The sequence below is a fragment of the Pecten maximus genome, chromosome 6 (assembly GCF_902652985.1).
Source record: "Pecten maximus chromosome 6, xPecMax1.1, whole genome shotgun sequence".
Taxonomy (NCBI): domain Eukaryota; kingdom Metazoa; phylum Mollusca; class Bivalvia; order Pectinida; family Pectinidae; genus Pecten; species Pecten maximus.
The window spans coordinates 10,754,415-10,771,886 of record NC_047020.1 but is presented as its reverse complement, the minus strand read 5'-3'; the positions used below and the strand labels follow the sequence as shown (position 1 = coordinate 10,771,886).

Genomic DNA, 17,472 nt, shown 5'->3' with positions numbered 1-17,472 from the left:
GATAACAAACTCCAATTGTCAAAATCCAAGATGGCTGCCTGTCGGCCATGTTGTTTTCTGATCGGTCCCAAAATGCAATATGCATATATAGGCACCAAGGGGAACCTACATATGAAATTTGAGAAAGATCTCTTCAATACTTTCTCAGAAATAGAGATAACAAACTTCAATTGTCAAAATCCAAGATGGCTGCCTGTCGGCCATGTTGTTTTCCGATCGGTCCCAAAATGCAATATGCACAACTAGGCACCAAGGGGAACCTACATATGAAATTTGAGAAAGATCCCATCAGTACTTTCTCAGAAATAGCGATAACAAGAATTGTTTACGGACGGAGGGACGGACGGACGGACGACGGACCACGGATGCAGGGCGATTTGAATAGCCCACCATCTGATGATGGTGGGCTAAAAATGTCATAGATACTACTTACTCTAATTATGATGGTTAAGAAATTCCTCCTTTGGCAACATAAATTGAGGTAAAATATCTTCATGTCTTGAGAAGTATTTTATTACTTTATCTTTTAATAGTGAAGAAATACTTCAATATTTCATTGCAACAGAATTGTATTTAACTTGTCATGCATAAAAATGATAGAAAACAAAATTTCAGAGTGAATAACAAATTTATTACATTCTATGTAACTCTATTCATGAGATTGCTCATAAAATGTTCATCTTCAGAATCATCCTCTTTCTCATCTTCAAACTCATCACTGTCGTCCTCCGATCCTGCCTGAGGGACCCGTTTACGTTTGGCCTGAGATAGAGCTTTGATGTAGCCGATACTGTATTTGTTGTGGTCACAACTACAAGAGACAATACAGAAATCAGACTTGTTACAATCTACATGTCCACCATAGACAACAAAACCTGTCAGCATAATCAGTTATGATTAAGTGCTAATGAATTTGTTTACCTGTTACAAAGGACTCTTCTGGTGAAAATGTTAAACTCTAGGTTAAAAACGACTTTGGTCAAATTCTACAAATTCTACATGAACTATATTTATGTCAAAATAATAACTTCCCTAAAGTGCACTTCTGTGTGAACCTAGAAACAGTAAATGAGACATCATTACAGCTACATCCACTTTTAAAATCAATTTGTTTTGAAAAATCTGTATGATCTGTACGATGGTCCAAATTATTCAATTGTGTTATTCTGTATTCAAATGATAAATATTTTGCCTTACATGGTATCTGAATCAATGATTACACATCTCAACATAACCATAACTGTAGCTACTCACATTTTACCAAGATCCTCATGTTTGCGGGTGATACTCTTCTGTAACATCCTCAGTGTTGCCATAATGGACTGAGAACGCTGCTTTAACTTGGGGCCATGGAACATAAGAATCTTGTTGATCCAGATCATATAGAAATGCAGGTGTGATGTTGCCTCCATCTGATTGGCTAAAAATACTAGTAGTTTGTCAATATATGTGTTGGGGAGATTCTCACAAATAACAGGAACTGAAAAACAAAGGGAAGCAACTCTTTCACATTTCCAAGAATAACACACAAAACGATAATAATGAAATCACCATTTGACATTAATTTATTAAGATACTTAGTTTTTGAAACACTGAAGATACCTGGTAATGGAAACAGACATACATGAACTAGAGCTGGCACCAGGATGGTTAATAATATCCCAAACTTCGACATAGCAAGGTAATGAAAACTGTAGGAGTTGTTGGAACAAGATTCTGTCTGTAAAAACAATTTACGAGGATAAAAAAAACCCAGGTCACATCTCAAGTGTATGTAGCTTGGATGACTGTAGGGAGTTTTCTGGAAAAGACTCTGTCTACAGGAAACGGGGCATAAGACAACGAATTACAGTATACCGTATCCCTAACTTTGATCTGGTGGAAATAACTACAGTAAATATCATCAGACAAATGTCAATCATTAGACACTACATATAATATACTTACCATTGGATACAGGTATGGATTCTAGCACCTCCTGTATTAGTTTTACTTCATTCAGTCTGAAGCTCAGCATCAATGCAATAGAGTAATCTCCCTTGGCGAGAGTTTTCCTCACATTTTCTGGGGTAATGTCCATCTCTAGGTCAAAGGGGTCAAACACAAGGTTATGGTCCAGTGAGTAGACTAACAATCCCTTCTGTTGTTGCAGAGGCCCAAGCACGTCCTGCACAGAAAACAATAAATAATTAGGATAGCTCTACGTCAGGTCAGAATTGATGATTATGTTGACAATTACTTTCGTTTTTAACTTATTACTCAGGCATTGCTGGGTAACATAAAATAAAGGAATATTACCACATCAACAGGAAGATTTAAAATGTTTTACAGGACATTTATAGATCTCTACCAATTAGGGGTATGTCCAGTTCATTAATTTTACGGGAGAATTTCAGGGTTTTGAAGAAAGGGAATAAGATTTTCCTATAAAATAAAGCATATTCTGAGAATATTTTCAACAAAAACGTGATAAAAATCATTTAATCCCACCAGAGTGATCCTTACATACAACACTACTATCTTATGTAAATTAGGTTGTTTCCAAGCAATTTATACTTGGTCTGAAGACATTTCACAAAGTTTAGATATGCAATAACAATATGTCAATGTGAAAACAATAAAATTTAAAACAACAAGAATGAAACTCCACAGAAGAAACACTGCCAATCAAAAAAGGTGTAAATATATTTCAAATTCTATGATAATGTATTACCTGATTTATAAATGAATCACCTTACATATCAGATCAAAGTAATATATGTGTATGTAGCAGGTTTCCTGACCTGTGGGAGAGAACTGCACTGCTGCTACTCTGACTTCAGGTTTCCAGTGGCGTGAGCTCATGTCGCCTTTCTTCACTCCTGGGAGACTAACGGCCGATCCATCCTGGTCTGCCTGTCCTTCGTCCACTTGTGACAAACTACCCCACTGTGTCATCTTACGTCGGTCCAGAAACTCCTGAGAACCACAAGTACACATACAACATCCCATACAATACATGAATACAACATACAAAATGTTTGATTTTATAAAATAATAGGTTTCACATGCAATACAATGTCACACAATTTAATTTATATATTAAAATGATACATGTACATCTCACATGACCTGTACATGAAACTGGGGGGAAATTACTTTTGGTATATCGACAAAATCACAGTTTCACCTTCAACTAACAATGTACAGAATAAGATGGAGAGATATGAGCCACACAGAAAACAGGATAAAATCACATGCATTTTTTTTATCAACTGACTTCAGATCCAAAGATTCCAAATTAAAGGATAACCTCATTTGAATTTCAAATCTTGTCCAACTTCAAGTCAATAACAAATCCTTCAACTCATTTGGAAAAAAACAAGCTCCGTAATATAGACTTTCAAACTACATGAAGTAAGTTATAAATTATACAGAAAAAAATGGTAGTAATAGATTAAAATTGGTCACACATATAGTATGATAAAATGACTATGGTTGTGACAGATTTAAATTGATCAAATGTATAGTATAATAAAGTGATGATGTAATTTGGTTTGGTTTGTTTTTGTTTAACGTCCTATTAACAGCCAGGGTCATTTAAGGACGTGCCAGGTTTTGGAGGTGGAGGAAAGCCAGAGGGTACCCGGAGAAAAACCACTGGCCTACGGTCAGTACCTGGCAACTGCCCCACGTAGGTTTCGAACTCGCAACCCAGAGGTGGAGGGCTAGTGATAATGTGTCGGTACACCTTAACCACTCGGCCACCGCGGCCCCTTGATGATGTAACATCTCCACTCAACACGTTTTATTTAGTGTTATAACCATAGTTTGAACTTGTACATACCTCCATGCCATCAAAGGAAAAGTTTCGTGAAATTTCAAATTTCTTGATGAGCATTTGGTCTGGTATGGAGTAAATACACACATTCTTGGAGTGTCCAGCTGCCAGTAAAAACTGTCCATCAGCCGAATAGCAGATCGTAGTGAAGGCCCTGTAACAATTATACTTTTAGTATAAATCTTAAATATTGACAATAGAAAAAAAATGTAAAATCAAACATTAGCAATTCCAAGTGGAACATTTGGGAATGTTTCAAATAAACAACCATTCATACATAGTACACAAATGTGCTATCAATTTATGTTCAGTTTTTTCAGAAGAACAATTTAAATGTTCTGAATTTAATTTGCATAATTTTCAACTCAGTGTTGTATAGTATCATGAAGAATGTAGTTCTCAATTTAACAGTGATGGCACTGTATGTATTGTATCAGTAAGATCTCACACACAAGATGAGAAACAAAATCAAATGTGATTCAGCAACTGATGGATAAATGAATAATTGACCTTATTTCCAACTGACTGAATCAATGCACAATTAGAGTGACCTACTTTCCAACTGACTGATGAATGAATGCATAGTTAGAGTGACCTACTTTCCAACTGATTGATGAATGAATGTATAGTTAGAGTGACCTACTTTCCTTCTGCAGCTTTTTTGGCAGATATTCTGTCATTCTCACTGCGGAAGTAACCAAGGTCGTGCCTGCCCTCTATAGAGCCTGTCTGACTGGCTGTGTGAGGATTCCAGAAAGTGATATGAGCATTTAGAGTTGCTACAGCTACTTCTTCTCCATCAGGACGAAAGGCTACAGCCAGGACTAGAGACAAACAGGATACAAACAATTAAATCAACAGGACAATATTCCATAGTTATCAAATCATAAATTCAAATATTCCTCTGTGAGATTAAGAGGCTGTATATAATGTGTAAGGTCATTATTGTGCCTCACTGGAGATCAAACTATTGACTCACTAGACTTATGTTCTACCAAATATGTTAAAGGGAAATTCTCTAGGAATTGGTAGGAAAAAGCTGGTATCATACCAGGATTACATATAGGAAATCAATTTATACTTCAATGATAATCTATACACCCTTCACTGGTGAAATCAACATTCATCCAGTTTTTTTTCATTAACATGTATGTAATTGATTAGTACAAATCTGTGTAATGTATAATCAGTATGACTAGATTAACGGTACATCAATGAGAGCCCTGAGAAGTGCCTGAAACCTGAACTTAACCTGAGTGTCACATTCATATTGAATTACTACTAATGTACTTAGAGATTCTTTTTTTTTATCTTAGAAGTGGTCAAGTGTGGAATTTGACCCTTTAACCTAGATAGATACCCTCTCATTTTTTTTAACAGCGACCTCGACCTAGGAGTTTTTTTAAAATCCTATCACAGCTTAAATCCTATTGCACATCTGCATTTCACCATGTGTAAGCAAGTGAAATTTCAGAAAGTTTGGCCTTCCGGAATATGAGACAATCTTCAGAAATGAAAATGTTGATGGACAGAAGGAAAGACAGATATCATGATTTCTATAGGGCAATGCAGGGCCCTTATAAATTCACAGAAGGTAATAATAAATGGCAAACAAACATCTACAACCAACATTTCACAATATATTCATACATGTAGTTACATATCAGACACAAAACATTAAAACAATACAAAGTTTCCAGCTGTCAGTATTTTCATCGCTGGTTGTCTCCCCTGGCTTTGTTTTGCATGCTTTCACATGAACGGTCACTTTTTCACTTGAAAATGGTGGAATATGAAGGAATGAAAGATATAGATGGTGAAATTTTCTTGCATGTAAAGATTGACAGGTTAAGCTATGTCTTCCTGTAACAAACTTTCTGACTATCACTTTTTTCAGAATGTGTACACAATAATGAACCTAAATAGGTATCCAAAGCATATGAACATTTCAAATTTTGTTTTTTAATAAGGTAGAAAACTCTTAAACTACACATCTCGAGCCCTACCAGTTACAATACTAATATACATTAGAGAATTCCATTCAGTGTATCTTTAGTTTTGTTCAGTGCCATACAAACCATGTTTCACCAGGTGACAATATAAAGCTATTTAAGTGTCCTTACCATCAGATGTAAACTTCAGTGTTTCCTTCACACCTTTGTTTTCAAATACATCCCATAATTTCACTTCTTTGTCCCAGGAGCCACTGGCCAGAAATGATTGGTTGGAACTAAAACTAAGTGTGCTGATTGGTCCCACATGTCCGGTCAGTACCTGTGGAAATCATTGTTGACCTCTCACACTAGAAATCACTCACAACAAAGTACAACATTTTCAAGTCTGGAAACATTTTTTGTTAAAGTTCCATTTTCTTTTTGGTATTGCCAATTATTTTTACTGTCAGAAATATCTTCTAATGAGATCTTAATAGATTCTTGTGAATAATTATGAATACCACCATTCTTGTATGTACGACTTTTATAATTATAGTTTCTGTACATTGTTTTCTATGGCTGTGCCAATTATTGTGGTGCTAATCTCTTTAATTCATTAGATGCGTGGACTTTGAGTATATATAGGTATGTTTACAGTCCATGAGTGTGTCTATTTTCCTGCTGCTCTTTCATTTTGAATTCTAAATAAAATTCATTTGCATGAAATTCAATTTTTACAGAATGTGGAAACTAACCTCAAGCAAGCGTCCCGTCTGCATCGACCAGACATACACTTCAAATGTGTCGAGTCCTCCAGCACAAACAACATCACCACTGTGGTCTAATGCAAGGCAGGAAAACTGACACGGACGCGGAGAGGTAAAGGTGCGAAAGTTGCGATATCTGTCAGGAAATATTCAAACAATATTAGGGGGTCAAGTGTGATTACAAAATTGACTTGAACAAATAAATAACTTTATAACTGTGGTCATTCCATAACTTATATAAAATGTGTACAGGACACATCTATACTGAATGTACTACATGTATAAACAAACAGCCAGTGCATTGAACATTCTGTATCCAGGTTAGACATTTTCGCACTAAAATATGTTAAGAAACACTATTTTTATTTCAAATGTGACTTAAGGTAAAGAGATATTGAGTATTGAACATGTGGAAGTTTGTAAAACCTGTATATCTCTCAACTATGGGACTAAGTTCCAGACAGTAAAACACAATCTGTCATCATCAAACACCTGACATTACAGAATACAGGGAGGATATATCTGTTGAGAAGAAGACACATACCTGTTGAGATCAAAAGCTCGTACAGATCCGTCCAGGGATGCCGACAACACCACCTGTCCGTTCTGGTTAAAAGTAACACCAGTGATACCTCCCAAATGCTCGTTAAAGGTTACAAAGCAAAATCCACTGCTGGTATTCCAAACTTTTACCTGCAAAAATTGGTTTATAAGAAAATTACATAAATATATACACACACATGTATATCTATTACATCTATTAAAGTTTGTTAAAACATATGACAGTATATCTGTCACAATTAATTAAATATCTGTGGAAACTAATTCTGTCTGGAACTTACATGTAAAATAAATATAACAAAACAGAGTAAAATCACAATATTTCTATTTCTTTTTTTTGAGAGAGAGAGGGAAGGAGGGGAGGGCAGGGCAGGGCAGGGCAGAGAGCAGGAGACAGTGATACTTGAAGTAGTATAAAAATAGTCTTTCAAGGTTTTGAGAATACAAGTATAGAACGAGTGACCCTCTCTACCTTTCCATCATCCCCGCCAGTGGCGATGTTCTGGCCATCAGGAGAGTAGGCTAGACAGCCCATGTTGTTAAAGTGTCCCTGTTGTTTGAGGACATAGGTCTCACTCTGCCACTCCCACACAAGAAGCTGGCCCAGACCTCCACATCCCAGGGCCAGCCAGTCCCCTGTGTTGTTGAACGCCATTGAGGCAATGCTCTGGTCAGAAACACTGTAATATTTATAAATAACATTATCTTCAGCAGACTGGACAATCAGGTAATACTTCAGGATTTTTTTTTTTCTTCAGTTATCAAGTTATTCATAAGGACAGGTAAAGAAAAACAACATTTCAGAGAAAATTTCTTTTGTTACGGTTTACAAATACAATATAGCATATAGACCTCTTGGTAACATGTGCAAATGTGTTCTGTGTACAAAGATATTAAACTACAGTTTATAAAGACATAGAAAGAAAAGTTTAAACTGTATAAATGTACCTACAATATTTATAAGTCAGAAAACAACTAAATATACCTGTCATTTATGAAAACTATGTCATAAAAAACTTATTTTGTGAGACTGATACCAAAAATCAGGTAGAAGTGAAATTGTTATCGACTGGACATCTACAAATACTTACTTGAGGGAGTGTATGAGATTAAAGTCTGGCATCTCATGCAGGAAGAAGGAGCCATCTTGAAATCCTGCTACTAGAATGGCACTGTTTTTGTGGTATGTCGCACTTGTGAGATGAGCAAATTTAGCTGTGGCACCACGAGCTTCCTTGTAGGAGTATCTGTGAAAATTAATGACTGTTATGTATCTTAACTTTCCTCACTTCATCATCACAACAATCAGCATCCTTTATTGTATTCTTTATTTTAAAAGTGGCTAAATTATTTAACACCTATCCATTTCTTGACCTAGTCATAAAATCTGTTCATGCTATAAGTAACTTGTTTGTTATGATTGCAATGTTATGATCAATTATACTACTTTAAACAGCTGTTAATTAAAAAACATTCAATATCTATTTTCAAGAGGTCTTCAAATATTTATACATCATCCATAAATTTAAAATCAATTGAAATTGATTAAGTTGATAAAACAAACAAAGTTATCTTAAACCTGCTGAATTAATATTACTGTCAAGAATCTTTCTTGTGTTTAGCATATCCAGTGATTTTTTTCATGGAAACATTTTTGCTAAAATCAAGAGAGTAAATTCCCCCCCATACTTTACAAGAACTTGAAATTCTCACAAATGAATTACTGCATCCAGTATTCTGCGAGAGTTATCCGGATCTTAATTATTTCCAGTATTGTGTAAGTGGCCCACAGACCTTAATTATTTCCATTATTGTGTAAGAGGTCTCCAGACCTTAACTATTTCCAGTATTGTGTAAGAGGCCTACAGACCTTAATTATTTCCATTATTGTGCAAGAGGCCTACAGACCTTAATTATTTCCAGTATTGTGTAAGTGGCCTACAGACCTTAACTATTTCCAGTATTGTGTAAGAGGCCTACAGACCTTAACTATTTCCAGTATTGTGTAAGAGGCCTACAGACCTTAATTATTTCCAGTATCGTGTAAGAGGCCTACAGACCTTAATTATTTCCAGTATCGTGTAAGAGGCCTACAGACCTTAACTATTTCCAGTATTGTGTAAGAGGCATAGAGACCTTAATTATTTCCAGTATCGTGTAAGAGGCCTACAGACCTTAATTATTTCCAGTATCGTGTAAGAGGCCTACAGACCTTAACTATTTCCAGTATTGTGTAAGAGGCCTACAGACCTTAATTATTTCCAGTATCGTGTAAGTGGCCTACAGACCTTAATTATTTCCAGTATTGTGTAAGAGGCCTACAGACCTTAATTATTTCCAGTATCGTGTAAGAGGCCTACAGACCTTAATTATTTCCAGTATCGTGTAAGAGGCCTACAGACCTTAACTATTTCCAGTATTGTGTAAGAGGCCTACAGACCTTAATTATTTCCAGTATTGTGTAAGTGGCCTACAGACCTTAACTATTTCCAGTATTGTGTAAGAGGCCTACAGACCTTAATTATTTCCAGTATTGTGTAAGAGGCCTACAGACCTTAACTATTTCCAGTATTGTGTAAGTGGCCTACAGATCTTAATTATTTCCAGTATCGTGTAAGAGGCCTACAGACCTTAACTATTTCCAGTATTGTGTAAGAGGCCTACAGACCTTAATTATTTCCAGTATTGTGTAAGAGGCCTACAGACCTTAACTATTTCCAGTATTGTGTAAGAGGCCTACAGACCTTAATTATTTCCAGTATTGTGTAAGTGGCCTACAGACCTTAACTATTTCCAGTATTGTGTAAGAGGTCTCCAGATCAACCCTAACTTACTTTTGTATTCGATGATACTCAACTCTCTCCTCTGATTCAACTGTGTCCATGGGGATTTCTGTAAAATAAAGAAATTAAATAATTATCTTGAATTATAGCTTACTACTACTGTCAGATTAACAATATTTCAGATTAATGACCCCCAAATCAGTATTATTATATAAAATCCACAATGGCCACTGATATTGTTTGTGTACATTTTCCTGAAATAGTTAGTACACTGTACTATTAAAGGTAGTTACAGCAAATTTTATGTATAAACCACTATTATTTGACTGTAAGTGTTAAAATAAAAGATGGCAACAAGCACCAATCTAACCCAAATTTAAACTCCAACTTCTGATTAAACTCTATCTATAGAACATTTTATACAACTGATTTTCTTTCCTTCCAGAATGTCAGACTGAGATCAATAAGGGTGTCAAATAGTAACCATGTTATCAATTCTTCTCCATTAAGACTTACCCTACCAGTGTGACTTTCCATTAAGACTTACCCTACCAGTATAATTTTCCATTAAGACTTACCCTACCAGTATAATTTTCCATTAAGACTTATTTATTACCCTACCAGTACGGTTTTCCATTAAGACTTACCCTACCAGTATGGTTTTCCGTTAAGACTTACCTACCAGTATGGTTTTCCATTAAGACTTACCTACCAGTATGGTTTTCCATTAAAACTTACCCTACCAGTATGATTTTCCATTAAGACTTATTAATTACCCTACCAGTATGGTTTTCCATTAAGACTTACCCTACCAGTATGGTTTTCCATTAAGACTTATCCTAACAGTATGATTTTCCATTAAGACTTATCCTAACAGTATGGTTTTCCATTAAGTCTTACCTACCAGTATGATTTTCCATTAAGTCTTACCTACCAGTATGATTTTCCATTAAGACTTACCCTACCAGTATGGTTTTCTATTAAGACTTACCCTACCAGTATGGTTTTCTATTAAGACTTACCCTATGTTTTTCCATTAAGGCTGATTTTTTTTTCCATCCAGAATGTCACACTGAGATCAATGAGGGTGTCAAATAATAACCATGTTATCAATTCTTCTCCATTAAGACTTACCCTACCAGTATGATTTTCCGTTAAGACTTACCCTGCCAGTATGATTTTCCATTAAGTCTTACCTACCAGTATGATTTTCCGTTAAGACTTACCCTACCAGTATGATTTTCCATTAAGACTTACCCTATGTTTTCCATTTAGACTTATTCTATGTTTCTCCACTAAGACTTATTCTATGTTTCTCCACTAAGACTTATTCCATGTTTTACTACAAGACTTATTCTATATTTCTCCACTAAGACTTATCCTATGTTTCTCCACTAAGACTTATTCCATGTTTTACTACAAGACTTAGTCTATGTTTCTCCACTAAGACTTATTCTATGTTTCTCCACTAAGACTTATTCCATGTTTTACTACAAGACCTAGTCTATGTTTCTCCACTAAGACTTATCCTATGTTTCTCCACTAAGACTTATTCCATGTTTTACTACAAGACTTAGTCTATGTTTCTCCACTAAGACTTATTCCATGTTTTACTACAAGACTTAGTCTATGTTTCTCCACTAAGACTTATTCCATGTTTTACTACAAGACCTAGTCTATGTTTCTCCACTAAGACTTATTCTATATTTCTCCACTAAGACTTATTCCATGTTTTACTACAAGACTTATCCTATGCTTCTCCACTAAGCCTTAAAATCCTATCTTTTGCTTAATATACTACATGCATGACTTATCCTATATCCTGGGATGAGGGTTTGGGGGGATTGCATGCCATCCAGAGCAATTAGGGTAAAGTGTCTTGCCCAATGACAAACACAACAAGGCATCGCAAACGATACAAATACAAATTGGTAAAAACACATGAACTCTGACGCAAAATGGGGGGTGGGGTTATTGCAGGACATTGAAATAACATCAGTTGTCATTTGCACTGAACTGCAATAGACATGGATGGGCTTATTATCAGGCATGGGCTATCGAGGTATTGCCATGCTGGACCAATATATGAAGTTTGGTCAGGATCCATTCAAAAATGAAGTCGCAACAACGCTGACAAAGATTTTCTATAAATAGTAACGGTGACCTTGACCTTAACCTTGGCACCCTGAAACACAAACTTGCTTGAGGTATTGCAATGCTTGACCCATATATGAAGTTTGGTCAGGATCCGTTCAAAAATGAAGTCGCATTACAGCGCTGACAAAGATTTTCTATAAATAGTAACGGTGACATTAGCCTTGACCTTGGCGCCCTAAAACACGAACTCGTTCGAGGTATTCCCATGCTGGACCCATATATGAAGTTTGGTTAGGATCCGTTCAAAAATGAAGTCGCAAGAGCGCTGACAAAGATTTTCTATAAATAGTAACGGTGACCTTGACCTTGGCATCCTGAAACACGAACTCGTTCGAGGTATTCCCATGCTGGACCCATATATGAAGTTTGGTCAGAATCCGTTCAAAAATGAAGTCGCAATTGCAAGAGCGCTGACAAAAAGTGAACATACGTACGTACGTACTTGCGTACAAACGGAATGCTATATCCCCTCCCCGACTTTCGTCGCGAGGGGATAATAACAGCACAGACTGGCCTGTCTCTCAGCTTTCCCAGAAACAGACCGGCCTGTCTCTCAGCTTTCCCAGAAACAGATCGGCCTGTCTCTCAGTTTTCATAGAAACAGACTGGCCTGTTTCTCAGTTTTCATAGAAACAGACTGGCCTGTTTCTCAGCTTTCCCAGAAACAGACCGGCCTGTCTCTCAGCTTTCCCAGAAACAGACCGGCCTGTCTCTCAAGTTTTCATAGAAACAGACCGGCCTGTTTCTCAGTTTTCCCAGAAACACAAACAGACACGGGTATAAAACGTCAAACCACCACCCTTCAGATCTACCCCTGAAGTTACATGACAGGTGCCCTAACCAACTGAACTATCGTGGCCCCCAAATCAAGTTTGATCTGTTTTGATTAAAAAGATTACTGTGTATCCTATCACGAGGATTTCCTAATACACACAACCCATTTTGAACATGAATTCTTATCCTTTTGACACATTTGCAAACTGCTGATTCTAGACATAAATTTTAGAATTTCAATGACCTCCATGCTACAACTTAATATTTTTCAAACCTATATGATTCAACAAGTTTATCTTGCTGAGAAGGCTAACCTTTTGGTTCCGAGATTTCCTGATCCTCCATGTCATCCTCTTCGCCCTGATGTTTGCGAACTTTGGGGATATATGGTCGTAGATCTTCCAGCTTTGTGTCACTCCCCCACACACACAGGTGGCCATTCTGACTGATGGTAAATACCTGATAGGGCTAAGGAAATATACATTTCAACCTGACCTTAACCAGTGTTACAGTTAGACAAAAAATATCAATTGTTTTCTGTTTAAAAATGGCAAATGAAACTTACTTAAGTAAAATCATACCCACATACAGAGTGATATCATTTCAATACTAAACCTATTCTGGAGTGGAGACACATAGTAGCATGAGAAAATCAATGTGAATTGTATATCTTTTGACCGAAAAGTTAGATAAAGTGTGACTAGCTATCGAATACCTGGTACTTTGGATATGTAGTCTATAACAAAAAACATGTTTTTCCTTTTGTTTGGAATTACTGGTGTATTAGGACCAGAGTAACAAATGTTACTATTCTAATGATATGGAGTGAACAAAATAGACTCCACATTCTCTCATAAACAGATTGTGTAAGGATACATCCAGGGAGTTGTGAGCAAAGTATGCTGCAACAATGGCATCATTGTGACCCCCAAGGGAGTTAATGGTGAGGTTAGCCAGGCGTTCTACAGCATGTACCCTGGTGTTCATATCCTTAGAACCAGCACACAGGACCCTGTAACACACCACAAACGTCAATGTATATCAGTAGTAAGTACACACCGGACCCTGTAATACGCCACATGTCAATGTATATCAGTAATAAGTACATAGGACACTGTAATATGCTAAATGTCAATGTTTCTCAATATATATATCAGTACATGTACTTCACACAGAAGGCCTATACCAGTGATTTTTCAGCCTATATAAATCGGGCCGGATACTGATCCCATTCCCAAAGAGATTTCATTAAAAAAAAATCCCAATTGACCCATTGAAATTCCCAACAAACAGATATTTTGACGCCGACTGGTTCCCCCCCCCCCCCCCCCCCCCCCCCCCATTATTATACACTTCACTTTCAAGCATTTGAGTAATCATGATCATGAAATGCAAAACAATGGTGGTATCACATAATGGTAAATAATGCAACAAGAAAATCGGATAAGCAGACAGCAAGGGCTCCAAAACATTAACTGAATTATTCAAATCTCGAACGGCAGTCTCTCAACCAATCAATGCTAGTCCATTACTCGTTGAGGAGACAAACCCGACGTCAGTATCTCCGCCATGTTGGATTGTATGCCTTCCAGCTCAGTCATCCATCGTGACTCTGAGAATACTTTTTGAGACTGTCTGACTGGTTTCGTTTATAAGTCGTAACATTACAAACTTGGTACTTTCAAACACATGCTCATTACAAAAAGTCCAGTAAAAGATTAAATCTAAATATGTACAGTGTATAACCAATTGATGTTTAAGTTCATTGTATTTGTTTTATTGTTGGTTGGGAGAGGGTATCTAAATTTCATCAGTTAAAATAACTTGTACCTGATCTCTGTCATATTTGGCAATAAAATATGTTTAAACAAAACTAAACTTGAAAATTTTAAAACATTTGACACTTATAACTTTGAATAATATAGGTCAATAATTGAAAATCTTGACTCATAACATAATGATATACCTAGAAACATTGGGACCTATCTGAGTCAAGATCTTCACTTACCGGTATTCTGTATCCAGAATGCGGAATTATTATTTTCTTGTAACACATCAAAGTCATATGTCAACACATGCTGTTGACCTTCACCCCATAAGATACATGTCAAATATGATCCTAGTAGTATTGCTTACTCAGAAGCTCTCCCCTGTATTTAGGATAACATTATATCTATACTTGAAATGTATCATTCTTGTCTTTAAAATTCATACTTGGAGTCTGACGTCCAATCAATGCAGACTGTTTCATCATAGGCTCCCTGGTACGTCCGGTAAAGCTGGAATGGATTAAACTCTCTCCTCTTTCCCGGAGCATGGAACACCATGATCACATTGTTCCTTGTCACAGCAAATTTTCTTAAAACAATGAATAAACAAAATCATCACATTGTAGTAGCTTAAAATATGTGGGACACAAACAAAAAACAACAAAAATATGTTGTGAACAAATAATGTCTATATTTTACTATTCATATGGCATTAATTGTGATTAATAACAGATTTTTTTCACTAGTAGGGGCCTTTCTGTTGTTCCTTGTCACAGCAAATTTTCTTAAAACAATGAATAAACAAAATCATCACATTGTAGTAGCTTAAAATATGTGGGACACAAACAAAAAACAACAAAAATATGTTGTGAACAAATAATGTCTATATTTTACTATTCATATGGCATTAATTGTGATTAATAACAGATTTTTTTCACTAGTAGGGGCCTTTCTGTCTAATTTTTGGAAGAACATTTGTGAAATGGAAAGGTAATTTTCAGGAATTAACTGCAAATTGACTTAAACATTTAAATAATTGGAAATGGGGACCATTACTGGCCACAAGAAGTTCTCAAATTTAGATAATAGATTATAATCTGAAAAATTCTTTAAAAAAATATATAAATAAAACATATTATGTCCATTGAAAATGCTTTTGTTGCAGGACTAGGCTGGGTGACTGCATGTGGCCAGGCAGAATATCATCTTGTGTTTGGAAATCTGATGTCCTGATCTGTTGCTCTTTCTCTTCCTAGAGTGGCAACTGTGACAAGTAGGCTACTATTTGTGCTTGACAAAGGGATACCCAAATTTGCACTGTATATTGTGTTGGCTGGTCCCCAGAGCATTTTCTCTGCTCTGACTCTGTACAATATCTTTTTATGATCTTACAACTAATGAGTGAACTTACTTGCCATCAGGGCTGAATTTGACATGATGAACTGGCTGGTGGAAGTGGTAAGTGTTGAGAACAGTCTTACTGACCAGGCTGCACAGATAGCCTTCTCCATCTGTAAATACAGAGAAATATTACCCCTGAAACACTACATTTCAGATTTGCACAGATTGTCCATAATAGTTACAATATAAGCATTTGAGAAAAATTTCTTTATCAATACTGGTTAACAACTCTGCCTTCATTCAAGTTAATTACAATCCAGCACTTACCAAATTTATTAACCAACCAACAATCAAATATTGTAATTTATCTTTTACAAATCAAGGGTCAATATTTTTGTTTTCAAAAGAAGTCAAGAGCATTGTTTCCTCTTCGCTTACAATTAAGGAACCAATGCAATATATTCTTGGGTAGCAATTACATCCACAGGAAATCAGTCATTTAATTTACCCATGTATTACACCAAGATTCAAGTCTACATACACATGCTGATTCTAAACCAGAGGTTGTAATTTGCCAATCAATATGCCATGTTTCACCAGGAGCTTACCCTCATTGACCAGAATCATGGTGTATCCATCTGGAGACAGGGCAATACATGTTATATTCTTCCCACTTTCAATTGGCAGTGTTTCTGATTTATTGCTGAAACAATGAGATATAGATTGTTTATTTATATGCTTGCATTAACAAAGACTGATGAAATAACTTCTGATTAACATGTGAAGTTTCTGCAATACTTAATTAACTGTGATGAAACTGATTAATTGATTTATGGTTGTAATTGATTATGTCTGGGAACTTACTTCTTTAGGTCAAATACTGTGACTCGGTTTCCGACAGGACTGATGACACTATTGCCATCTGGTGTGAACACGACATTACCCTTTCTGTACACTGATCCCAACAAGTTGGAAAACTACAACAGCGAAAATACTTTCATGTAAATATATGATGTCATCACAAGTTGGTACCTGGCAAAAGCAGATGTTTTCAGGGCATGTGAATATTCAAATAGCTATTTCTAAAACCAGTTGTCGGTTCTTCAAGAAGGTAGTAAAATTACACTCACAATACATTCATACCACATCATTTCCTCAAATACATTGATAACAATATCTCAAATTTCCGACAAAAATATTTTGTTCAAATTTAAAAAGAAGTTTTGTGCAAAAAATAACTCAATGTTACACTGTATCATACATATATATAGAAACTTCATAAGACCCAATGAGGGGAAGGGGGGGGGGGGGGGGGGGGGTTGAGGTGGCAAATATACATTGCATTTAGCATATCTTCAATAATTTTCAATATGCAGACAGAGCTTTCATGTTCAGCAGTCCATCCTTACACGGTATGAGAATTTCATTTTCACTTTATGTTCAATACATCGTCAAACTCCGTATAATATTTTTCATAACAAACCAGCACATGACGAGCACATGTTTATTAGTTGTGACGTCACAGGATCTCCACTGCAGTTTGAAACGTCGTGTTTGATTGGATTC

The 17,472-nt window shown here is 36.1% G+C and overlaps 1 protein-coding gene across 1 annotated transcript; it reads right to left on the bottom strand.

Annotated features, from left to right (window-relative positions):
• Positions 1-609: 609 nt before the first annotated feature.
• Positions 610-17,454, bottom strand: LOC117328937 (periodic tryptophan protein 2 homolog). The gene is given in 20 exon segments (XM_033886568.1): positions 610-811; positions 1,255-1,480; positions 1,948-2,137; positions 2,139-2,167; positions 2,784-2,958; positions 3,827-3,974; positions 4,464-4,644; positions 5,944-6,094; positions 6,510-6,657; positions 7,066-7,214; positions 7,555-7,762; positions 8,174-8,329; positions 9,917-9,974; positions 13,111-13,255; positions 13,673-13,808; positions 15,011-15,154; positions 15,977-16,076; positions 16,515-16,609; positions 16,771-16,883; positions 17,316-17,454. Coding segments are annotated over 20 exon segments (2,742 nt in total). The 5' UTR covers positions 17,334-17,454; the 3' UTR covers positions 610-639.
• Between the last annotated feature and the right edge of the window lie 18 nt (positions 17,455-17,472).